Genomic DNA, 23,245 nt, shown 5'->3' with positions numbered 1-23,245 from the left:
TAGGATATACTATGAAATGTTACAATCACATACTAGAACATATGGATAGATGTCAAAAAACTAGAATAACAAAGCTAAAGATGAAAGAGATCTTCAAAGGATTTTTTTTATCTTTTGTACGATAATGTATCGCTTAGTTTACCGCTTAGTTTACGCTAGTCTTAAACTGAAGTAAGCGTGATGAGATATCATCTAGATATGTGATATTTGTCACATAAGACCCTTTTATGACTAGTGATAGTATTAAGATACGAATTACTAATTTAGTGTTTCAAGCATATCAAATTTGAATTGCAATCATACAATCTCGCATAAAACAGACTCATTCGTCAATGTCTACACAGGGCTTTATGTTCATTGGCACCACTTCCTTCGTAGTTTTTGGACGATTGAGATTTCAATTTGGATGGAGTACTTTCTTTCACAGCTTCTTGTCAGATCTCACAATCTCGTGACAAATTGCATCCTTTCAGAGCTTTATATCTTAGTAAAAGGGAGGGATATGGAAAATCTTGTCAAAATCTTGTGAGAAGCGACGTGCACGACTAATTAGTTAATTCGAATGTGTTCTGACTACAGACACCTTCCTAAGATTTAAAATTAGAATAAATGTCATACCTAAAGCTTTGATACATATCCCAAACAGCAATTATCAATAAATTCCAATCGACGCTGTGTAATGTGATACTCACCATTTCACCTGCCCAAGGACCCAACGCCAACAAGTAAAAATCATCATACTTATTCAAGCATTGTTTCCCTACAGTTTCAAACCATCATAACCTATATTCTTATGCATCTAGATCAGATTTGCAAAAAAAAATCTACCATCTCAGAGAACAACATCAGAACAACCCCGAATTATTTTTCCCCTTCTGTATAAAAATGGACTTCCCCCATATCTCCAACTGATCTTTAAATATTCTACAATATTCCGTCCCACTCCTAGCTAACCATAACAAGAAAATACTCACCCATCCAACTAACCCCCAAAATGTGTCTCTCAATCAAACACATCCACAGCTGCGGACACACAACCTACCACCCACAACCATGTTCCCCCACTGCCAATCCTCGACACTGTCCCTATTTTGAATCTCGCGAGCTCGAGATACAAAGAAACTGCAACCAGTGTTTGGTGAGCCAGGGTACGTCTTATGGGATTGTCACCGGACGCGATCGTACGCACGAGGCGGTACGCAGAAAAAAGAGTTTGGTGCGAGAACGGGGAAAGATTGAGAAGGGGTGGACGAGAAAGGGGAATGAGGGGGGGTGTTGTGCGGTCATGTGAGGATTCTTATGGATTTTCATGAGATGAGGGAGCTGGGGGTTGCTTTGTTGACTTTGCCCGTTTTTCCTGCTCTGATGTTGCTAAATCGATAATTAAATGGCCTTCATATGATAGTTTAATATGTTCACAAATTTAAATGCTTTCAAGAAGTGTACATGCAAATCCATGTTAATCTGTTTGTGTGGAATAACAAAAGGATTCACACCAAGTCATTCTGCTCCAACAACATCCAATGACTCATCCAAAAGTTCTCGTTTCCTTCCGCCAAATACCTCACATGCTATCGTCTAACTAATCTTGTTGAAGGATTTACTATGCGACCATCTAAAAAAATTTCGCTTAACCTTGAAAATTCGCTTCAACACCCAAAAACTCACTATCAATAACTTCGTCCTCGTTTATAAGAATTCCACAAGAAAAAGAAAAAGCCATGGAATATTATTCATCCCTTCCGTCTATCCAATAAAGCGACAAAATACTAGAAAGACATATCATAGTATATCCACCTTGTATACACATATAGACATAAAATCTTCCCTTTCTGAGTTAGATCACTAAATTAGATACCTATAGTTCAATTCTACACAATTGATAATACAAGCATTCGACTGACCTACTCTCTTTATTATGAACACTAAAGACAATAGAAATAACAAAAAACACGATGACCCAACAAATAATCAATCATCCAACCACTTCCTCGAAGATCCTCAAATGAAATCCAAAGAATCCATTCACAATCGCATTCTTCCTACTTAACCCCCCTCCCCCCCCCCTTTTCTTTCTTCCCCAAATATCCATCTCCATTTGTCAACAACGCCCATTAGAATTTACAATTCCAGTAAATTACAATTTGCTCCCTCCACGAGATGAAAGAAAGAAAGACAGATCACACAGTTGAAAAAAAAAAAAAAAAAAAACAAGATCTCCTCTAAAATATTCACAACCAACATCTCATCGCGTGAGTTCAAGATCTATACACACATTCCAGACCCTCATCAACCATCTTAGATCATCTCAAAATTCTCAGAAGATGACAACTTTTCATGTCCCGAAATTGATGGAACATCAATGTTGGAATTCGATGCTGTGATGTGATATCCATAATAATATTTCACCCGAGTATCCCAGAAGCGAAAAGATGTCAAAGTGCGAACAGATCTCGGAATTTTTGATTTGACGATATATACATAAATATCCCCACACGAATACATACATCTCCACTAAAACCTATAATACACGAATTTTCAGAAATCTTCAGCGCTCTCCCCCCCTTTCTCGAATATCTAGATCTCGGAAAGACATATATATATATATACACATACGCAAACTGCATATTCTGAAGCGGTCCAAAAACCAATATCCCATTCAACCAGCAAGGAAAACATCCCAATTCTAGACCTCACACTCATCATCCCCAGTCGAAGCGGCCTGAGTGCTCGAGGCAGTAGCAGCAGCACTAGTAACAACAGACATACTTGCCAGACTCGAGATCGAAGAAACAGGCGTTACAACCGCCGCCGCAGACGAGATCGCAAGTGATGAAACTGCTGTCGAAGCCACAGATGCGGAGGTGACTGCTACTGGGCTTGAAGATTGAACGGCCGACGAGACTGGAACACCAGATGAAGATGCTACGACCGTTGCAGAGGAGCCCGAAGAACTAGCACTCGCACTAGCACCATCACCCCCCTGGAAAAAATCCCCCGATACCTGTCCCGCCACACCCTCCGCAACCAATTTCTGGATCGCCTGACCGGGATGAAGATCATTAAACCAAAGACAAGTTGTTCCATCCGCGTCGAAACAAGTTGCATTAGTCGCGCCGTATGTAGCTGGAGCGCTGAGAGCGGTGTTGAAGGGAACTTGCGTGTCGAAAACATAGGTAGTTATTCCGGAGTTTGCGGTTTCGAAAGCGGATACGCGGGCGCTGAGTTCGGTGTTGTAGGCGCTGATGACGCTGGCTTCGGAGGAGGTGACCGAGTCGCCGTAGGCGAGCATCATGGGGGATTTGTCGATGGCTGAGGAAGGGGTTAGGATGGATGGGTTCTGGATACGTGTATTTTTACAGGGGTTTGATTTTTCTTGTGTGAGATTTATAGGGGGTAGATGGATGCAACTCACGAGGACAATTCAAAAACAAAAAGTTTCTTCCTCCAGCATCATACACACGCTGCACCTGAGTAAAATAACTATCAAAGATAGCAGTGATAACATCCGTCTCATTGGCCAACCAATAAGAATTCCCAATATCATTCACCCCAAGCCAAAACGCGAAGAGTGAATTATCCGCGGTCCAAGGAACATCCGTCGGGGCGGGCGAGAGATTATCCACGAATTCCGCCGTCTGATCGACCAGAGTCAACACTGTGTCTTCATAAGGTGCAACAATACTGGCATCGACAACGGCACCTCCATATGCGAAATTGTACGATAGAAGAAGCGAGGAGTTGTAGGTTTCGACGAGATGGCCAATCCAATTGATGCCATTGTCGGTAGTGTAGCCTGGGAATGCGGGGTTCCCGAACGGATTTGCAGCGGAGGGTGGCGTGCTGGTGACGTCGAAGCCGGTTTGGGAATAGGAATCTCCGCTGTGGTTGTCAACACCAATGGATCACCGTTGGGAAGCTTGAGGACGACATATATACATACAAGGAAAAGAGATACTTGGCATCAGCAGTAGCACGAGACTTGACAGATCGAATAGGAGAAGCGAAAGTGGAGCCAACCAGGGCCAACAACGCAAAGCGATTCATCATGATGTTAAGGAAAGTAAAGATGAATAAGGTCAATCTATTCAAAGAAAGCAGGAAGTGAAAACAAAACACAAAAATCTCATCTCTCCTCCCGTACAGAAATGGGAATGGATCAATATTTAAGCATCTCCATGCTTATACCCCACAACCATTTCCATCCATCGATCCATTCATTCCATCACCCATCCATCCAAAGAAGAACGTACCTATGCGCGCGAGAAATAAATGAAAGATAAATGAAAAACGGCCCAATCTGGCAATCGGGGAGGATTCCACTCGAGGGAAACCATACACCTGATCGAATGATTATCAAATGGTTTTGCAAGGAAGTAACAACCTCGTGACACTGGCCAATCAAGAGAGTGTTTCACATAGACAAACATCCAGCATCATGTTTGAAAAAGATGGAATGTGGTCCGTGGGAGTGAGATACAAATGAAGTACATCAAGTGGATATTGTTAAGTGCTTTGGGAGGTCCATTCTAATCCGCAGTGAAGTGCTGAGAGCTCACCAAATCGACATGCAGATGTTCGGGCCCGAGGTGTATGTCAAAGAACAAGAAGTTCGACACTTCATCATCCATCCAAGGTGGATGATGACCAATCCGCGGAACAGTGGTAAAATGACCAACGTAATATCACGTGATTCTCGCATTTCCGTCACAAAAGCTGCCGCGCCACTCCCATCAAACTTAGGTAGATATTTCGGCAATTGAGAAATCAGCATACTGAATCTCAAAGCTTCATATAAATAATTCAAATCTCGACTCATAGTATTTGATATAACGTAGTATTCAGAACTATATATACCATCGTTATATGTTCGAACTCTCTCCCATTTTGCCCTTTTACAACCCTTTTCGATTTCCGACGACTAACTACCCAACTAATCTGATCTATCTACCATGGGATTAAGTGATTAAAATCTAAATATTATAGACTATATAGTAACCCTCGTCCCTTTGTACTGCCCTCTTCTTCTGTCTCTCCAAATCTTATCCACAATTTCCTTCCCAAACAAACCCCATGCTACCAATTTTGAACCTCCAATCCTCATAATAGATATAAGAGATTCATTAACCATTACGAGAGATCCCCAAGATCCCCTTCAAATCCATCCTAAATATCTCGCCCATTCCATGCACACAGAAAGTAATCCCACCCATGCCTTTCCCAAACCCCAAGAAATGAAACCCAATAAAACCCGTATATAACAAACTCCTCAAACCCCATTCATACTATGATTGGAATCTCCGTGTGTACACCCAAAGCTTCAAATCCTAAACCCATATACCGATATCCAGCTTTTCAATGCATACAGAATCATTTCTTTTGTACAGGTCTCCCCTTCTCTTTATTCATCTTCTAACTCCACCCTCCTGGAATATTCACAGCAATTGAGTGAAATGACTCGGTATTTTCTTTGGTAAGAGAAGGTCTCTCAGTCGAGCGTGCATTATCGAGAAATTCGATCTTCTCGTTGAAGCTAGAGTTTTCGTTGGCCGATTTGATCTTTGCGTGTTCCTCCTCGACCTGTTCATGAGAGTCTGATTCTTCTGATTCAACATCCTCCATGAGGACAGGAGTTTGTTCGAAACTCAGCCTTTTTGGGCTGAAAGGAAGTGGTACCATGCTAGCTTGCGATTGCTCGAAGCTCTTTCGATTTGGGCTAAAAGGAAGTGGTGTTGTGCTAGCTTGTTCCAAGCTACTTCTCTTGATATTGTTACTCTCAACACCATGTACATCGACCTCTTCAAAACCTTCTTTCAATGGACTTCCATCGCTGTTTGGGGTAACCATAGAGAATTTGCTGTTTCTCAACGAATTCCTCGGAGGTAATGGTGGTGGTGGGCCTCTCTTTGGGATATTTACAACACCCCCTCGTGCCTTGATTGCTTGTGTTGTAATGACTGTGGCTTGTGCTGAAGCAGCTTCGAAAACTACTGGCTCCTCTTCCTCAAAGTCTTCATCGTCGTCTGAGAGCTCGTCCATCGAGTTGAATGAATCCTTTCGTCTCTCATCGGCTTCTTCAGTAATTAGGGGACTACCGTTCATTGTCGTACCGTCGAATTCTTGACTATGGTTTAAGCTTTGGTATGGACCAAGATCAATTTTCGTGTAGTCGACTTCTTCCGGTTCCAACACAATTGCCTTTTCGTCTTCCTCTATAATCTTGTTGTCTTCGCTGTAACTGGGACTCGTGCTTGGTGATAGTGTGCGAGGTGATCGGATTGAAAGTGAGTCGTCTGTTTGTGTGCCCATTTCAGTAGTCTGCGTTCCTCGATCCGTACTTGTCCTTGTTCTCCCTGACATGTAACTCTCTCTACTCCTTGCACCCTGCGTGTCGAAACTTCGTCTATTGTATCTGGTAAAGAGTGGGCTTGATGGAGCTGGGTTGTATTCAAATTGTGAACTGACTGGTCGAGCCTTTGTTCCTGCTTCCCGAATCTCAAATCCTGCATCTTCTAATGCCAATACTCCGAAAGGGTCGGGATCGTCTGGTTCAGGTATGCCAAAGGTTGGTATCATCGACGTAGGAGATTGTAAATCCACATCACCAGGTGATGGTTCATCTTTGAGTTGATCTAACAAGTTTGTGTCCACATCTTGCTTGCCTTCCGCAGCCCTGACTGTTTCCATAAGTAATTTTGTTTCAAAAGGTGCGTTTTGAACCTTTCCAGCCAAGATATCTGCAACTCCAATTCTTTGTCCGTAAAACCGCTCGTTCTCATCTGTTCGCTCAATGATAACCGTCCCATCTACCTGCACACCTGCGTAGAAGCCACGGGACTTCAAGTAAGTGAATATTGGCTTATTAGCTTGTTTCCAGTTTCCATCGTTCTCTAAAACTCCCCCAACTCCAATCGGACCCGCGACAGCACTGATTTCTCCTCCTAGGGTCGCTCTTACTTTCGTGAAGGATTCGAGAGTTTTGCGATTATTAATAACAACCACACAATCATAAATATCGACGCCGACGAGAAAACCCAGACCTGCAGTATGTAAAAGAATCCCAGAAGGAGGCGACCATGTACCGTCTTCTTTCCTCGCGATTAATACTCCAGATCCTCCGGCGCCCGAGATCCATAAGCCTGTTCGCATAGTTGTGAATATGGCCAAACCGACCGCATTTTCGATAACCTTTTGTGGAATTTTCTTCAAAACTCTTTGTTTGGAATTCGCATGCGGACCAGCTTGGGTAGATGGTCGATCTTCATCGGTGTAAAATCCATCCTCTACGACGTAGTCATGTCAGCGAGCAAACTCGAAAGAATGGGAATGAGAGGAAGGCCGAAAGTACTCACTACAGAAAGTTTTCAAAATCCGCGCAGCTTTGTCGCATTCCTTGTCCAAGGAAGTCTATTTTTCTTCATTAGCATCTGACGACCAGGCGTTGGAGAATGAGAATCACAAGGAAGGAGAACTTACGGGCCAAAAAGCTTCGGAACCAATTTTGTTTGTTAATCGATTGACGGGAGCACCCAGCTTATCTGCCCACGCCCAAGTCTTGTCGAAACCTTTCTTACTGGTGGTTTTCGTTCTATCCCACGATGGGAGCCAGGAAACTGCTCTTTGCATGTTTGATCTCTCGTCTGGTTGATTTCGTGGATAGCTAGTATGTTGTGCGAGAAGTTCCTCCGTTTAGGCTATTCGAAGTGGGATGGGAAAATGTGATGATCGATGACGACAGTCTATGCGGAGGTTGGTCGGGAGGTGGTAGGTAGGCACTGGGACGGTAAAACTCGATTTCTGTACCTACGCATGTATGGATGGGTGGATGAATGGATGGATGTGTGTATGTGTGTATGCTTGTGTAGAATCCAGAATAATACAATTAATTAATCAAAACATTCAGACTTGTGGATTGATATGTGGATTAATGTGTCGCATTCTCCATGAGCCGTAAATTATATTTTCAGACTGATCCAAAGGAAGAAGCGAACCCTTTCATGGCCGTTCTTCAAAAACAAGAGAATGCAGGAGGGATGGAGGGGTTTTGAATTCTTTTTCTTCTCTTTTCTTTTCTTTTCTTTTGACTTTGCCCGCCTCATGCAGAAAATCAAAATCCAAACCAAAATCAAAAATAAGAAGAATAAGAATAAGAATATCCCAAATCAGGTCAGGCTCAATTATTGATTGGGGGCCGCAATGAATCGTAGTCGGTCGTGGTGTTAAAACCTGCTAGCGAAGCAGAACAACGGTATCTACGGAGTGAAATCTCGAGGCTTGACAACAGCACAGGTACCAAGTCGATTGTGTGTAGTCGTACAATCGAATGGCTCTTATTGCTCGACTAGGTAGTTGGTTCGTTGCCCAGGCACAGTTTCCCAGTTCCTAGTTCCAACTTATTACAAGCCCTTGGATGCGTGCGGGCTGAGTAACCGTCCTGCTAGTTTCGGTTTTTGCTTTTCGATGCTGCGTCCTAGGGTTGTCTCCAGCCACCAATCACGTCCCAGTATTCGCACGAGAGTTTGCGGAAGGGGCGGGCGGGATCCCAAGGACAAGAGAAGGATGTCCGAGCATGCAGAAGAGTACCGGATCTTAGGACGTGGGTGGTAGATTGGCGATGTAGACTGGATGGAGTCTTTCGGTGCGCGCGAGAATCGGGGACAGCTGCAAATGGACACAGCCTGATGTCATGCGTTTGCTGATAGATGTGATGTGTTCGTCGGAGAATCGAGGGAGCTGGACCTGGACCTGGAGTTGGGGCTGCTGGAGTTGGGGCTGCTGGAGTTTCCAATGCAGAAGAAGAAGAAAGGAAAGAAACGAAGAACGAGAGAGAAGAAGGGGAAGGTTCAACTTAATTCCACGCTATGCGTATGGGATGGTTGTTGGAATGGATCGAAAAGAAAGTTCATAGAAGAAAAGCAAGAAGGAAGAAAAAACAAAAGTAAAATTCATCTAAAATGAACATCAATCAACTCAGTCTAATTGTCCTCATCCTCTACAATATCTTCACGATGTATCTCCAATCAATCTATCCATATTTTTTTTTTGGAACATTCCAATTTTATTTTTCATTTATTTTCCGTTACAGAAAAAGGAAACAAATTTGGAAAGAAATTTCCTTGCCAATCGAATTCCTCATCACCACGCAACCTAGGGATGATCAAGGGCGTTGTAAGTATCTTCGTCCTAGAGAATGTTTCCGATGTTTCCAAGACATGGGGTTCCTTGATATCTGCAAAAAGCTGGCTTCACCACAAGGCATGCATTGTTTGTTGGCCCGGGTGCGTCGAAAATTCCATTCCACGACACATCCTGAGGCTTGCTATTATGACTCTGCCCACTGCCATTTTTGCCACGAGGCAGGTGGGTTCGCGGCGGTGGGACCAGATGAGTTGGTTCACAGCGAGTGCAGGGAGGGGAGGGGAAAAGCAATTCTGAGTGGGCTTTGCGTATTCCGGTCTGGCGTGGAAGAAATGGCTATTTTGCTAATATAACCATCCATGGTTTGCAACTCGACTTGGATTTCTGGTCAACTGCATCATCTGAAAAGGGGAAAAAGGGTCACAAGTGAGAACGAACATCGACTGACGATGGGGTCCAAAGGGGCCATGCATGGATTCACGCGTCAGACACTCATGCATCTTGTGATTCCTGTGTGCGTATGGCAACGCCGTCCCACGTTCGCCGTGATATCATTTTCTCTATCAATACAGTTCATCGCATCGTTACATCTGAAACCCCCAATCATAAGTCATTAGCACCGACGTGTTTTCCACAGCCGACGTCTTGTTTACGAAACTAATCAAACCGACTGAACCCCGCAGTCATAAACCATCCGCTTTTCTTTCCGTGCATTTCGTAATATTCGTAATCGATAGCTCGTTACCTCGTCACACTAAAGGAGACTCCGTCGAGAAATTTTATCCTTAAAAAACTTTTCCAGTCAAGCCTTCTCCACCAGATTTCAATCCTCCAACCAATCCATCTCCACAAGAGTCGGCCCCTCCCAAGATTCCATTTGCAACGCCCTCTCCGTCGGTCTTCAATCCGCCAATGGGCCCTTTTCCTTCTCGAACATTTTTGGCTTGTTGATTCCCCTTCAGGTCACCTGCAGAAATATGTCATTAGCATTGATTGATTGAAAAAGATCCACAGACTGGGGAGGCACAAGCAAGGATGGACTCCATTGTCTAGCATGCGGGGGACATGAAGCTACTTACTTGCGAGGAAATCTGTTCCTTCTTGAAGACCTTGAAGACCCATCTTCTTTGCTTCAGCCTTGGCCTTGAATTTAAATGCGAAAACGCCCAATGCCTCGATATATTCATCGAGAAGTCCCGCGGCATAGGCACCTCCAACGAGAAAAACAATGGTTGTGATGCTCGCAAGGACGACAAAAACGGTATTGGCCATGTTGAATGTTTGGAAAGAGGTATTGGAAGTCAAGAGGAAGAAGTAATTGTTTTTGAGGGCGATTTTAATGGGCGTAATGGATTGTTCTGCGCACGAAGAGTTCTGTTTGAGAGAATGAAGGAAAGAGGAAATAAAAGATAGATCTTAACATCTCTTATATATTCAAATGATACCGACCTTTCTGTGCCCTCGACCTACCTGTCCTGTTATTCTTTGTTGCTGCATATGACGTTTTGCTGATTCTTGGAAGCAAATATATTACTCGGAAACAAGTTTATGTATGTGGATATCATATCCTTTCGAAAGCAGGTTGTTCATACTGAATGATAGCCCATAAGCCCAGTAAATTGAAGTCATCCTCTGCAGCGGTTCCTTGATCATCCTTTTCAAGAAAACCACAAGACACAATGACACAAGAGTTGATGTTGGCGATAATCCATTTGGTGAAGGGGTAACTTCAAAGCTTCTCATGAAAGCCCGCTTTGGCCTGATGCGCCACACTCGGAACAATCAGGTCCGATTGACATACATGTCTAGTCACGTGATTCCACTCTAATCAGCTGTGGCACACTCATGAATTCTCCATCGACTGTAGTTATATCATCTATTTACTACCTAATTCGGCCCTTGTAATTCATAATTTTTCGAGCTTCAACAGTGAGGTCGAATCGCCACCGGATGAATTTTGCTAGCTAGGTAAACTTTATCATGCTTTTGTGCTTCTGGCATCACTCGAAAACGCACATGCAACGGTCTTACATCTGGCGTTGGCAAAATATGGGTCTGAGCCGCTGAGGATTGTCGCCCTGTCAGACAGGGGAAAATCCCAACGACGCTTTCTGTAATGTTATCGAGACATTTTGATACAAACTCTTTTCACAAACCGCAAACTCTATATATAAGGTTGCATAACCATAGCTTCCGAGGAAATTAATGAACCTTCACTCCTGGACATGATGGGTTCCAAAACAATCATTCTCGGGGTACTGACTGTCCTTTCCGGGGTCTTGTATCAAACAATCCTGAAGGATTGGTTGTACCTCAATTTCGGAGTCGGACGAATTCATAACGTTCTTGAGGATTACCCGTTTACATGTCGACGACTAGAGCATCCACTCTTGGAATCTTGTGAAGATCTCTTTCTTGATCACGAGGATCGTACACTGTATGCTGCTTGTTCGACAGTTGCAAGTCGAAAGGGTTGGGGTCCGGCGTAAGTTAATACACAATCTGTCTCTTCAATACATAGCATGCTTACAAAATTGTCAGGGCAAATCTTTACAATGTATCCAAAAGGACTTTGGAAGATCACGTGTCAGTACTTAAAATCGATGAGCCAGGAGAGGATGGACTCTATGGACTACACACGCTAGAAATCTCAGAAGGGTATCAGGGGGTGAATGGTCATAAATCTATCGATATTCATGGGTTTGATGTTGAGTTCTTGTCTGATTCTCGATTGAGATTTTGGATGGTCAATCATCGACCAGCAATTGATGAATCTGGCAATTTTCTCGATGCAACAAAAGTAGGAGCGAACTCCACCGTGGAGGTGTTCGACTTGATTCCTGGGTCTAAAGAATTGAAATTTGTCAAGACTGTTGCCAGTCCAATCATAAAAACGCCAAATAACATCGCCGCGACCGGAGATGGCGGGTTTGTAGTCACTAATGATCATTCCACCAAAACTGGACTTGTAAGTAGGCCTATACCATTGTCTCGCTCTAGGTTTGCTCACAAACTCATAGCTTCACTCATTGGATTTTTTAATTGGAGGAGGAAATATCGCTGTGTGTGGGTCTGACAATCAATGTCATTCTGGTCCCTCGAATCGATTTCCCAATGGCATTGTTCGAGGACAAGATGGCTTCTACTATGTCGCCTCTACTATCAGAGGAAAAGTTTCCGTCTACGCCCTCGATTCCAATAATAAATTTACCCAGATTGACGAAATCGATTTGAAGATGCCATTAGATAATTTATCCATAGATGCTAATGGCGACATCTTGGCAGCCGCTTTTCCAGACGTAGTCAAGGCGGTGAAATCGAGCCATAATTCTACAATTGGTGTCCCAGCGACTGCTTTCAGGATCAGGAAATTTGATATCGAGGATGGAGGGTGGAGATATGTGGTTACGAAAGTTTTAGAGGATATTGAGGCGAGTGTTTTGTCAGGTGTTACTTCGGTCGTACATGATCCTAAAACGGGAAGGTTGTTTTTGGGTTCTATTACGGCACCGTTTATTATTGTGTGCGACAGGATTTAGAGTTACTTATCTGGGATGGTTGTAAAGTTGGAAGTATGAGGACGCAGTCAATTAAGAGGGTTCTTGTTGATGATTTGATCACCTTGTATTTTCAGTCTTTTTTCGGATGTACTATACGTTTCCTTCCCTATCATCTCAAAGGTTTCAAAGCTCACCTACTCAAAATCAATTCGAGTAGATGTTTCTCTCAACTAACAATCACATATATACATAGAAATTCCTCCCTTTCTAAAAGCCCAATCCCAGTCACAAAAGCTCCAATCCCCTTCCAAATACCAATATTCAAAAAGCAAACTAACACTCCCTCAGCAATCTACATGAAACCCTCCAACGGACTCCCCAAGATAAAATCTTCAATGGGACTGGCCACCAAATCTCTCGTCACAAGCGAAAGTCCCACATTCCCATTTTGATGATTCGATATTATGGAATCGATACTTGTTGTGATTGATATCTTGGGGGCTGTCCCGGATCTATTTGAAGAGAATGGAAAGCTTGAAAAAGTTCTCGAGGGGTAGATTGGAGCTTGTGACGTTGTTGGTTCTGATGTGGAGGGTGTGAGATGTTTGGGGGATGAGGATGAGGATGAGGACGGAGATGCGAGGTTTATATTGGGTGTGGAATTGGACGTGATGTCCTGGGATGATTCTACGAGAGTGGGTTAGCGGAAATGAGGTGCTAATGATATGGTGATGAAGATGAAGATGAAGATGTGAAGGGAATCTTACGTTCTAAACTACTTCTATTCACATGTATCGATTCATGATCGTGGGAAGACGCACTAATCCTAGTATTTTGCGAAGTACTCTCCATTTTATGTTCGACTACCGATATTTCTCAACCAGAATATCGACGATGAGAAAGATGACTTTCCAGCAACAGTCAGAAAAGAACTGGCGCATGGGATGGGTGTGAGAGGTGGAGAGTGACATGAAGAGTGATGGATTTGATTGTGTGGTTTTTTTTGGTTGATTTGAGGATGTTGAGCATATACATACCTTTAATATTCCACTGTTGTATATATTGTGAATACTGAGCGAGGCGTGGGGAATGCTGAAATGGCCGTGAAGCAGACCAGCCGGAGGCGTTTGTGCTTGTGTTTGTGGGAGGGAAACGTGGAGACCGACTGGGTTACTCGGGTATGTATGTGTGTGTGTATTTATTGCATGCCAGAAATTTCAGAAGGAGATATAATTCTTACTTATATAGGAGAGGGAGGGGGGAGAATAATGGGGGAAAAATAAATTAATTTTGCTTTAAAAAGAATTCCAAGTCTCTGCATCTGTTTATACATAGTACCTAGCTATCATCTCGAGACCATCTCCAACACAATTTTATTTCTAGATCGGGGCGTAGGCGCAGAATCCGTGATGCCTTTTTTTTTTAACCGCCTGGGAAAAACGTATAGGTTGCTTACCCCAGATTTCTATTTTCGGAGGCCTGAAGGATTCACACGCATGCACGTGGAGCGGGGGATGGAATGATGTGATGTGATGTGAAGTGATGTATGGGCTGAGGAGAGGTGGATTGTGGAGAGGGGGTATGGACCGTATGGATTGGATGGTGGGTTGTGGGTTTTGAATAATGATAATCATAATCATAATCATAATCATAATATTGACCTACTGAAGGAGACCCTTTCGGCCAGCTCTGGCATACCTCATATCACGCAATTGATCCCATCGAAAATTCCTTAACCTACACGATGAGAATTTTAATGATAATGTGATGAGCCAGCCGCGAGACCAACTCACGCACGAGAGTTGGATGTTTTAGCCGCCGAAAGATCGTTTAGAGGAACACTCAAAGAGGGGAGGAGTACAGAACTGTGGAATCTGATTGTTATCCCAGATAAATTAGTTACATGTTTCTGAAATGTGGTGGTTTTGGGTATGCATGAGATCATAAGATTGATCAATCCTCAATTATCGTACTCTGTTGTGTGGTGAAAGTGGGAGTTTATGTCTCGGGTCGGAGTTTCTCGTGGCTTTAGGTTGCACGCGGTTGTGCGTGGAAATGTAACTTTTACTCGTGTTGTGTTTCCTCATGCGGTTTGATGATGGTGAAGAAAGACGTGTGTGCAATCACTTGATGTCTTGAGTTCATATCGTCGTCTGGGTAGAGAGGTAGAACTGAGAATTATTGCTATGTCGTCGTAATCGGCATTGTCATACCTCGCCGCCCCTTTATTCGAATCTCGGCAAAATGACTGCACATCTTCACAATGCCTCCAGGGTCAAATGTCGAGAAAGTTCCCAGGCAATATCTTGAGATTTATTGAACGTGAGGATGATATGATGATGACGTTGCTACTGCTGTTGCCGTTGCCGTTGCTGTCAGACAGATTTCATCGTAAGCGCCGAGGTCGCTCTTGCTCTTATCGTCCGTGCTATCGCTGCCTTCACGTAAACAATTTGCATCTCCCTTCCACAGCACTTTCTCATCAAAATCACCGCCTAAATACTAATCACGGTTCTATAGATTTGTAACACAAGCAATTCATCCCCGCTTCAACTCAACTTAAATTTAATGTCCATGATAACTTCACCTCCCTCCAGCTCTCCAATCCCTCGACGTAGGAAACGTAAAGATCAAGCTTGTGAACCTTGTCGAAAGGCCAAAACGCGCTGTGATCACACAACTCCCATTTGCTTGAGGTGTCAACGGAAAGGTGCCGCTGCAAATTGTATATATGTGCCATCGCATCCTCCTCGTCATGGCCATTCTTCTGAACACTCGATATCCAATCCTTCTCATCCCGTCAGAGATATTAGAAACAATTCCTTGGTGTCGCCGCAACCCTCTGAATCTATAGATTCGCGGATAGATCATGCTGCGACATCAAGAAAAGTTTTTGGGTTCTACGGTCCCACGAGTTTCTCTGCCCCATTTCTTGATAACGAAAATGGTCTCGTGTCGGATGTCGATGATGAGGGAGAATGCACATTTTCTCCAGGTTCGATAACCACGCCTCCCGCGCTATCTATAGTCACGAATGGTCAGCAAACTGCGGAAATATCTTTGGGTATGAGAATATTAAGTCAACTTCCTGACCAAGTTACCTGTGAGTCACTCATGGAACACTATACTTTGAAATCAATAGAGTATGCTTTCCATAAACCTACCATCTTACATTGTATGAAATCTCTATGGTCTACCTTTGGTTCTAGTCTACGACATCCGAGGAAGCCAGAGAGACTCAGAGAGATAGCATACTTGTTGAGCAAAAATACCAGTACTGAATTTCCTGAGGCTGAAGATGGAGATGCTTGGTTATCTTCAATGTCAGGTATGAATTTCAGGTGGGAAATGTTGGGTATACTGTTCAGTGTACTGGGGCATCAGGCTGCTGGCATGCGAGACAAGGAACAAGAATCTTTTTTTGAAACACAGTCAGGTAGAAGAAAAGAGAGGCTTGTTTTTACTGAAGAAATGCACGAGTGTGCTGATGGCTGCGTACAAATATGTAGTAAGATGGACATAGGTAACATTCTCATGCTGAGTTTATTGTGGAAAACAAACACGCTTCAGAGTGAAATCATAGGGGATATGTGTAAGACTTAATCGTTTCTGATCATTGATGATAAATGGCTAATTATGATGCTATAGCCTTCAAATTATGGAGACGACAGGGTGACACAGTTCATCTTGCTACTGCTCTAGGTCTTCACCATTGTGCTGTTCGCCCCGATGCTGGTGTTACAACATCGCTAGAGATCAAAAGGCGTATATTCTGTGCTGTATTTGTCAACGATAAAACATTATCGATTTTCACTGGTAGGCCTCCTGGTTTGAGCCATCGCTACAATTCATGCCCGTTACCTCTTGATCTTGAAGATGAGATTCTTCTGGCCGGAAAGGAGACCCTTCAAGAAGCAGCGAGTAAGCTTGATGAGAATGGTTGGAACAGAGATGGTAACATATATTCATGCTCGAGAATTCGAGCCTCGATGATGTATGGCGAGATCATAGATGAAATACTGGAAATTTCACTCGGGACGGTCAACCAATTCTCTGAGGCTCGTATAATGTAAGCAGATTCTTTGCAAAAAAGAAAAACTCAATATCTAACTAGTTTAGGGACCTGCGAAAACGGAATGAAGATATTCAGGAGCGGCTTCCACCGTGGCTTCGTCTTTCAAGCTCGACTCCTACCAATTTATCTGCAACTACTCATTGGATACAGACTGCACTGAAATTCAATTGTCTTCAGTGCTCGTTTATCTTGGAACAAGTTTTTGTTAGGAAGGTCAAGGATGATAAGCAGCCACTGCTTGATATTTCGAGACAACTCTTGGCATTAACGGTTTCAATGTGGACCTCCAAAGATCGCTTTCTGACATATTATTCCGATTATGATTGGATTGTGAGTAGTGACTCTTGATCGGCAAAATCACATTAGGAGAAGCTAACAAATCTTTCAGATCATGTGTTACGGAATTCCATCAGCAGGCGTCATATGTATTGAACTCATTAAAGAGATGGAATCTCCGGCAGCCGAGCCAGCCTACTACTTGCCCCGATCAGAAGTAATTCAAAACCTTAGTCTACTGGTCGGCTTCCTAGATTGGGTAAGGCCGACAGCTGCGAATCATGAATTATGTGGAAGAATGCGACAGATCGTCAAGAGGACCTTGGATAAGATTCTCGATTCGCCTAAAATTACCAATACTCCACAAACGTCTACTTCTACCGCAGTTCCGATATCAAATCTTGCTTTCGAACCAATGGTTATGGATGACTTGGATTGGCTGGATACTATTGATTGGGCAAAAGGACCATTTATGGACTTGAGAATGGAGGGATATAATGAATTCTCTTGAGTGGTGGAATAGAATAGAACAGAATGGCCTGGACTGGACTTGACTCTGTGTTTCTTGTGCCAATCCATACCCACTTCAATTTGGAAACTTAAAGTGAGGTTTTTGCAGACTTTTCATTTGTGTGCTTCTCATTTTAGTGCCTCCAGTAATTCTGGCAGCACTTGAAAAATAGCAATGTAGATCGCGTAAAATATATGATACATACTTCGTCAAAAATTTCCCTAATCCAGAGATGAGGATTGTCTAAAGTATCGAGATTTCATTACATCCAATATGATGACCTATAAAGTGGCCTTTTACAAACCAAGCTTTAGAGTTTGCACGATCTATAAAGAGATTTCAATACAAAAAACCTGTGTCGTTGAAAATTTCCAAAAGAGGAGGGTGTGGGTGCCAAGAATTAGTCAAGACAAGCACGTACTAAAACTGCTTGTCTTTTCTAGCGCGGCTCTGAAGTCAAATTGCTCGATATCTGAGGCTAATACAACACTATATCCCTTGTCCTATTGAAATAAAACTTTCAGAACGTGATCTAGCTTGTGAAGAATTGAGTCATGGCGTATATCTGGCGTTTGGAGTGAGGATTGGGACATGATATAGCATTTTCCCAAGCCAGAAATACGTCATAAGAAAGGATGGTAGTATGAAATAAGAGATCAGGACACGAAATAGCTTCGACTCATCAGCTAGAGTTTATAGTGTGAAAATGTCGATCTGGCTTCTCAAGATCCTATAAATTTGATATCTGCCCCCCTGCTATTTCATCTTTTGTTGGATAGTACACGGTTTACCAATCTCACACTTGCCTACATTCACTTACTTACATATCTTCGCTTACTTACATACCTACACTCACCTACGCTTTCTAAGAGTATCTCTGATATCTTATAATACTCTTACGCTTATAATTATCTGAATGTTTCTGACATCAAATAATATCACACATTACTTCACATAATCCTTGATTCAACTTTCACACTTCCACTTCTACCTATCTTCATTCGAATCTTTTCGAATTCCTACTCTTACATTTCAAAGTGATCACTTGTAGCTCTTGTAAAGTCAAACGCATCAATATCGAGAAATGTCTTCCCACACAGATAGTAATATGAATGGTTCGGATAAAGGAGAAGGAGTCAAAAGAAGAATGTCAATGACATCTGGAGACTCTGTCGAGAAGGAACATTCTACCGATAGAACCAAGAAGATTAAATTGATCATACCTAATGAGGAAGCGACTAAGCCACTCACCACTAAACCACTCACCGAGTTCCATCTTTTCGGAAAATTTCCTCAGGAGCTCAGAAGTATGATATGGAAGCAAACTTTGAAAAAAGATGTCGCTGTCCAGATAAGGAACAACGGTGGACTCTATCCCATGAAGGGAGTCTTCAACGATCCCAGCACCCCTGTCCTTCTCGTCAACCGCGAAGCGAGAGACGCAACGCAGAGAAATAAAGTCATGTATGGATCCTTCCCCTTCAACAGAGATACCGATACCCTCCACCTATTCTTCCCACTTAATTTCTGGGCTTCCTGGCTCGACTTTGGAGAAAGCAGTCCCCTCTCTTCTCTCAAAGTGAAGCGCGTCGTTCTCAACGGATTCTACTTCCGCCGATCTCTCGGCATCGATAATTCGTCCCTCGACCAAATCGAACGCCGCACTCAACAATTCTTCGCCATCCTCTCCAAAATGCCAGAGTTGAAAACGATCGCCGTTCCCACCACTGGAAAGAATGTCACCTCGCGCACTAAAGACGCCGATCAATCGGAGACCGACGCGCAGGAGATGGCAAATTTCGAGGCTATCAATAAGAGTTATCAAGAAAAGGCAAAGGAGTTCCAGAAAGAGTTTCGTCCGGAGTGGCAGATACCAGCTTTGGTGTATCTACAACACCACGATAACAAACCGAAACACTTTTCTGCGGACCAGTATTAGATTGTTTTGTTCGGGAGAGTTGGACTTGGCAGACAGTTCTTCTCCCGCGGTGCATTTTTGGATGAGGATGCTTTCTTTTCTTATCAATCCTGGCTGAGAGATTGGCCGCGGCAATATTTGTAAAATTTGGCTGGATATTAGGCATTATTATTGGGTTCTTTGCACATGCTGGTTGTAAATTGTTTACTATTACACTTATACCCGTTGGCGTTAAACATCATTGAGCGTCAACTGAAATTGGAAGATACTGTTTGCGGATAAATTCGCTTGGGCTGCGGATTACATGGAACGCATAGAGCATAGGGAGCGAAAGGACAATAGGGATCGAATGATTTATATGGAGAACATGGAGTACATAGAGTACAAACTAGAACAAATTGTTAATTGACTGATTGTCATTCATCCACAAGAAAGAGAACTGTATTGAACATTATCAACATTGTCGTATCACATCATGTCACCTAAATGTAATTCACTGTGAAATTCCATGCAAAAGTGCTGTCTGTAACCACCCAAAAAACACATTCTCACCATCCCCTTTTTATCTGGCTCAAATCAGAGCAATTGTCCTCTAGACTTCTTCTTCACTAGATAGTACTAGCTTACATTACCATTGGCTATCTATCAAAAGCTTTCCTCTAGAAGTCAACTTTTACTCCACATCAGGCGATGCAGTGAATAATTATTACCTCTATGCCTTTCACTTCGGTCAGCAAAGACAATGGGGGCTACAGTAGAATCAATCTTCTGATGCACCATTCATCATGATACAAAATTGTTAAAATTGTCCAACCAACCCCTCATCTCGACCAAGCTGTAGAAAGGAAGCTGTAGTAGTTGGTTCAAAACATATCAAGCATTTTCCTTACAGCTTCATATTTCTATAAAGTCGAGAAAGTAATCTAGTTGTGAGCTCTTGTTCTTTTGTAAAATACTACAATCCCTTACCCTTCTGGTACCAAGAAAAAATCTCAGCATTTCGATCAAGAAACAATAAATTTACCATAGTCACCAGTATGACCCTCAACATGAAGGGCAGTTCACCCCAGTCGATCAACAGAGCATATCTAACTATGAAGTCCCTATCTTCCCGCAGTGTTGTTTTGCAGAGAGCTTCAATTCAACGCCCGATCATTGCTCACACACCCTTTAGCACACCTACTAGCAAGGGTAGAAATTTCAGACAAATCCACTCACGAAACTATTGCAGCCCCAGTTTCATTGATCCTAAGCCAGAAGAGACAGCTTCACAAACTGGCGGATTATCCACAGGCGATGACAACTCTAACATCACCACTCGCAGCTATGATTATTACCAAAGATACGGCATTTATGGTTTCCACCCCATTGAACGCTCTCCCCCACCACTATCCATGGAACCCACCAAGAAAAACCCCCAGGCCAAGAAGACTGATCATGAACACACTTGTCCCATCAACTCATACAATCATGCTTACTACCAAGAATTCAGCATCGCTGGCTTCCTTCCCATGAACAGCAGCCCAACAGATTCTAAACCTACCAAGGAGCATTCTACCACAGGACCCCAAGAAGAACATGTCTGTTCTATAAAAACATGCAATCATGACTACTATAGAGCATTCAGCATCTCGGGCTTCTACCCTGCCCCAAGTAGTACACTGACAAAATCTGAGCCAAATAAGGCCACCAGCATCTCACCGAAGATCAATATGGACAAAGCTCTTGCTCTTGCTGCGGCTTTCACCCCATGTAAGTCTCATCGAAAGACATGCGATAACATGGAGCATTTGAGCTCGAAGCATGATGTCAACACATGCGCTCAAACAATTGAGGAGCTTAATTTCGAGGCGCTTGGTATTACTGGATTCCAGGGGGGCCGAGATGATGTGGAGGGAGAAAAGTGTATGGAAGACGATAGAAACGACGATGAGGTTGTTGATGAAGCTGTTGAGTTTCGAGAAGGAGGTCCTGGTCCTGTTCGTGCTGGCCTTTCTGCAGTTTGGCTTCTCCTATGCCAGGTTTAATTTTAAGGTTCTGTGATAGAAGATGATCGGAGGGGCATAGATGGAGTAAAGCAGTGATCATTGACAACCATTCAGCAAGCAGAACCTATGCAATTAGCTTTGTTGTATCTGGCATTTCTGCAGTATGATAAACACTGAATGGCAGAAAGGTTGGGAATAGCGGCATGGGTGCTAATGTGCTACGGAACGTTTGTCAGTTAGCTACTAGCAGGTCAATATCCAGTCGAGACATTTAGCCATTAAAAACATGAGTGAGCAAAATGAATGTGATGTATTGTTTGCATACCCAATTATGTACCCGTCGTCGCCGTTCACCTACCCGAGTACCCCTCAATTTATTCGCGGGTATTGCGGACAGGGGTCAATGTTCCGCAACCCTCCACTCCCGAATTTTCGCCCCGCCAATGCCCGATGATAGAGCAACAGTTGAAAATGACAACACCAAATGTCTAATGTTTGTTGTTGATATTTATCTATTTTTGTCCACCTAATGCACCATGGCAAATGAAATCACAGTGAATGGGGCATGTCGGGCGATTAGTAGGCTCTTAATAATCAAGCTGCAGGGTGTCGAAGCCTCCCTATAAAGCACATAAAGAGCGTTACTCTCTTGAATTCCTATCGAACTATCTCAGATCAAACTCGAAGAGTCATGAGTACCACAATGAAAGCACTTCGACTCATCCGCGATGATCCTGCAGCAGCACCAAAGTTAGTTCTCCAGGATGTCCCAAAACCTACCTTGATACCAAACCACCTCATCATCAAAGTCCACGCTTCAGCCATTCATCCAAGCGACCTCCTAAATTCTAAAGGTGGCTTCCCCTATACTACATTTCCCCGAACTCCAGGGCGCGATTTTTCGGGAATCGTAGTGGATGGCCCATCTGATCGAATCGGGCAAGAAGTTTACGGTACCAGTGGAAACACAATCGCCTTCACCCAAGACGGTTTTCAGGCCGAATATTGCCTCGTTCCGGAGAATGCTGTCGCGCCGAAGCCAGCAAATCTCTCGTTTACTCAAGCAGCTTGTGTTGGCGTTCCGTTTACGACTGCAAGTCTTGTTCTCTCACGGGCACATGCCAGGAAAGGCGAGACGGTGTTGGTGACAGGCGCAAATGGTGCTGTTGGTTCGGCAACCGTTCAATTGGCGAAGTGTATGGGTTGTAGAGTGATATCCGCTACTAGAAGTGACAATGATGACGTCAATACTGCTACTGATCCGGAACTCAATGCTGTTGATATGATAACGGATGGAAAAGGTGTGGATATTGTTGCGGATACTGTGGGTCAACCTACTTTGGTACAGGCTGCTGTCAATAAACTTGCAAGAGGAGGCAGATTGTCATTTATCGCATCACCTAGAGGTGGCGCCGATACGGGATTGACATTAGATATGTTGAGTTTCTATCGGGGAGAAAAGTCGTTAGTAGGGTGCAATACATTAGCACATGGTGTCGAGGATCTTGCGGTTCAATTGAAGGAAATGACGGGTAAATTCGAAGATGGGTCGTTGAAGGGAGCAGAAAAAAAATCATGGACAGAGGTCAAGATTGAAAATGGTGTTGAAGCGTATGAAAAGGCATCGCAAACAAAGGCCGGGAAATTTGTGATTGTAATGAATTGAAGCTCCTGAAAAACTGATCGAGACTTTTTCTTTGCTCGGAATTGTTCCAAAAGTTTGCCACAAATTGCTTTCGGCTTGGAATATTGGTACTCAGATCTTCCAGAATCATCGAGTCTCACATTCTTACAACGAGGGATTCAATACTGTTGCTCGATTTTACCATCGTAGATAAC

The 23,245-nt window shown here is 43.3% G+C and overlaps 8 protein-coding genes across 8 annotated transcripts; 5 read left to right on the top strand and 3 right to left on the bottom strand.

The window, feature by feature from the left end:
- Window positions 1-2,299: 2,299 nt before the first annotated feature.
- On the bottom strand, window positions 2,300-4,619 carry BCIN_06g03920 (hypothetical protein). The gene is made up of 3 exons (XM_001556064.2): window positions 3,944-4,619; window positions 3,416-3,882; window positions 2,300-3,312 (listed from the first exon to the last, which is right to left on the bottom strand). The coding sequence occupies exons 1-3, from the start codon at window positions 4,048-4,050 to the stop codon at window positions 2,687-2,689; spliced, it is 1,200 nt and encodes a 399-aa protein (XP_001556114.2). The 5' UTR covers window positions 4,051-4,619; the 3' UTR covers window positions 2,300-2,686.
- Window positions 4,620-4,717: 98 nt separating this feature from the next.
- BCIN_06g03910 (hypothetical protein) lies at window positions 4,718-9,005 on the bottom strand. The gene is made up of 3 exons (XM_001556065.2): window positions 7,477-9,005; window positions 7,353-7,407; window positions 4,718-7,283 (listed from the first exon to the last, which is right to left on the bottom strand). Exons 1-3 carry the CDS (start codon window positions 7,624-7,626, stop codon window positions 5,413-5,415), a joined length of 2,076 nt encoding a protein of 691 aa, XP_001556115.1. The 5' UTR covers window positions 7,627-9,005; the 3' UTR covers window positions 4,718-5,412.
- Window positions 9,006-9,457: 452 nt separating this feature from the next.
- Window positions 9,458-10,848, bottom strand: BCIN_06g03900 (hypothetical protein). The gene is made up of 2 exons (XM_001556066.2): window positions 10,218-10,848; window positions 9,458-10,105 (listed from the first exon to the last, which is right to left on the bottom strand). The coding sequence occupies exons 1-2, from the start codon at window positions 10,408-10,410 to the stop codon at window positions 9,924-9,926; spliced, it is 375 nt and encodes a 124-aa protein (XP_001556116.1). The 5' UTR covers window positions 10,411-10,848; the 3' UTR covers window positions 9,458-9,923.
- A 149-nt stretch (window positions 10,849-10,997) lies between these two features.
- BCIN_06g03890 (hypothetical protein) lies at window positions 10,998-14,020 on the top strand. The gene is made up of 3 exons (XM_024693487.1): window positions 10,998-11,623; window positions 11,680-12,106; window positions 12,159-14,020. The coding sequence occupies exons 1-3, from the start codon at window positions 11,364-11,366 to the stop codon at window positions 12,675-12,677; spliced, it is 1,206 nt and encodes a 401-aa protein (XP_024549273.1). The 5' UTR covers window positions 10,998-11,363; the 3' UTR covers window positions 12,678-14,020.
- Window positions 14,021-15,109: 1,089 nt separating this feature from the next.
- On the top strand, window positions 15,110-17,724 carry BCIN_06g03880 (hypothetical protein). Its single transcript, XM_024693486.1, has 4 exons — window positions 15,110-16,230; window positions 16,287-16,707; window positions 16,758-17,043; window positions 17,102-17,724. Exons 1-4 carry the CDS (start codon window positions 15,207-15,209, stop codon window positions 17,498-17,500), a joined length of 2,130 nt encoding a protein of 709 aa, XP_024549272.1. The 5' UTR covers window positions 15,110-15,206; the 3' UTR covers window positions 17,501-17,724.
- A 560-nt stretch (window positions 17,725-18,284) lies between these two features.
- BCIN_06g03870 (hypothetical protein) lies at window positions 18,285-19,847 on the top strand. Its single transcript, XM_001556069.2, has one exon. It carries the CDS (start codon window positions 18,585-18,587, stop codon window positions 19,437-19,439), a length of 855 nt encoding a protein of 284 aa, XP_001556119.1. The 5' UTR covers window positions 18,285-18,584; the 3' UTR covers window positions 19,440-19,847.
- A 358-nt stretch (window positions 19,848-20,205) lies between these two features.
- On the top strand, window positions 20,206-21,641 carry BCIN_06g03860 (hypothetical protein). The gene has a single exon (XM_001556070.2). It carries the CDS (start codon window positions 20,456-20,458, stop codon window positions 21,443-21,445), a length of 990 nt encoding a protein of 329 aa, XP_001556120.1. The 5' UTR covers window positions 20,206-20,455; the 3' UTR covers window positions 21,446-21,641.
- Window positions 21,642-21,745: 104 nt separating this feature from the next.
- BCIN_06g03850 (hypothetical protein) lies at window positions 21,746-23,231 on the top strand. The gene has a single exon (XM_001556071.2). It carries the CDS (start codon window positions 22,098-22,100, stop codon window positions 23,070-23,072), a length of 975 nt encoding a protein of 324 aa, XP_001556121.2. The 5' UTR covers window positions 21,746-22,097; the 3' UTR covers window positions 23,073-23,231.
- Window positions 23,232-23,245: the final 14 nt, after the last annotated feature.

Source organism: Botrytis cinerea, chromosome 6 (assembly GCF_000143535.2).
Source record: "Botrytis cinerea B05.10 chromosome 6, complete sequence".
Lineage (NCBI taxonomy): Eukaryota > Fungi > Ascomycota > Leotiomycetes > Helotiales > Sclerotiniaceae > Botrytis > Botrytis cinerea.
The sequence above is the reverse complement of the archived record's forward strand: the minus strand, read 5'-3'. Positions and strand labels throughout refer to the sequence as shown.

What these genes read in the sequence shown, in the direction of transcription:
- BCIN_06g03910 (XM_001556065.2), bottom strand. Translation starts at nt 7,626, where the DNA reads ATGCAAAGAGCAGTTTCCTGGCTCCCATCGTGGGATAGAACGAAAACC. An exon ending in GTTCCGAAGCTTTTTGGCCC is followed by an intron (nt 7,408 to 7,476) that starts GTAAGTTCTCCT and finishes GAAGAAAAATAG; the next exon opens with ACTTCCTTGGACAAGGAATG. An exon ending in GATTTTGAAAACTTTCTGTA is followed by an intron (nt 7,284 to 7,352) that starts GTGAGTACTTTC and finishes ACTACGTCGTAG; the next exon opens with AGGATGGATTTTACACCGAT.
- BCIN_06g03890 (XM_024693487.1), top strand. Translation starts at nt 11,364, where the DNA reads ATGATGGGTTCCAAAACAATCATTCTCGGGGTACTGACTGTCCTTTCC. An exon ending in CGAAAGGGTTGGGGTCCGGC is followed by an intron (nt 11,624 to 11,679) that starts GTAAGTTAATAC and finishes CAAAATTGTCAG; the next exon opens with GGCAAATCTTTACAATGTAT. An exon ending in ATTCCACCAAAACTGGACTT is followed by an intron (nt 12,107 to 12,158) that starts GTAAGTAGGCCT and finishes ACAAACTCATAG; the next exon opens with CTTCACTCATTGGATTTTTT.
- BCIN_06g03920 (XM_001556064.2), bottom strand. Translation starts at nt 4,050, where the DNA reads ATGATGAATCGCTTTGCGTTGTTGGCCCTGGTTGGCTCCACTTTCGCT. An exon ending in GCCAAGTATCTCTTTTCCTT is followed by an intron (nt 3,883 to 3,943) that starts GTATGTATATAT and finishes TGACAACCACAG; the next exon opens with CGGAGATTCCTATTCCCAAA. An exon ending in TTTGTTTTTGAATTGTCCTC is followed by an intron (nt 3,313 to 3,415) that starts GTGAGTTGCATC and finishes CCCCTTCCTCAG; the next exon opens with CCATCGACAAATCCCCCATG.
- BCIN_06g03900 (XM_001556066.2), bottom strand. Translation starts at nt 10,410, where the DNA reads ATGGCCAATACCGTTTTTGTCGTCCTTGCGAGCATCACAACCATTGTT. An exon ending in AGGAACAGATTTCCTCGCAA is followed by an intron (nt 10,106 to 10,217) that starts GTAAGTAGCTTC and finishes ATATTTCTGCAG; the next exon opens with GTGACCTGAAGGGGAATCAA.
- BCIN_06g03870 (XM_001556069.2), top strand. Translation starts at nt 18,585, where the DNA reads ATGTCTTCCCACACAGATAGTAATATGAATGGTTCGGATAAAGGAGAA.
- BCIN_06g03880 (XM_024693486.1), top strand. Translation starts at nt 15,207, where the DNA reads ATGTCCATGATAACTTCACCTCCCTCCAGCTCTCCAATCCCTCGACGT. An exon ending in TGAAATCATAGGGGATATGT is followed by an intron (nt 16,231 to 16,286) that starts GTAAGACTTAAT and finishes ATGATGCTATAG; the next exon opens with CCTTCAAATTATGGAGACGA. An exon ending in ATTCCGATTATGATTGGATT is followed by an intron (nt 17,044 to 17,101) that starts GTGAGTAGTGAC and finishes CAAATCTTTCAG; the next exon opens with ATCATGTGTTACGGAATTCC.
- BCIN_06g03860 (XM_001556070.2), top strand. Translation starts at nt 20,456, where the DNA reads ATGACCCTCAACATGAAGGGCAGTTCACCCCAGTCGATCAACAGAGCA.
- BCIN_06g03850 (XM_001556071.2), top strand. Translation starts at nt 22,098, where the DNA reads ATGAGTACCACAATGAAAGCACTTCGACTCATCCGCGATGATCCTGCA.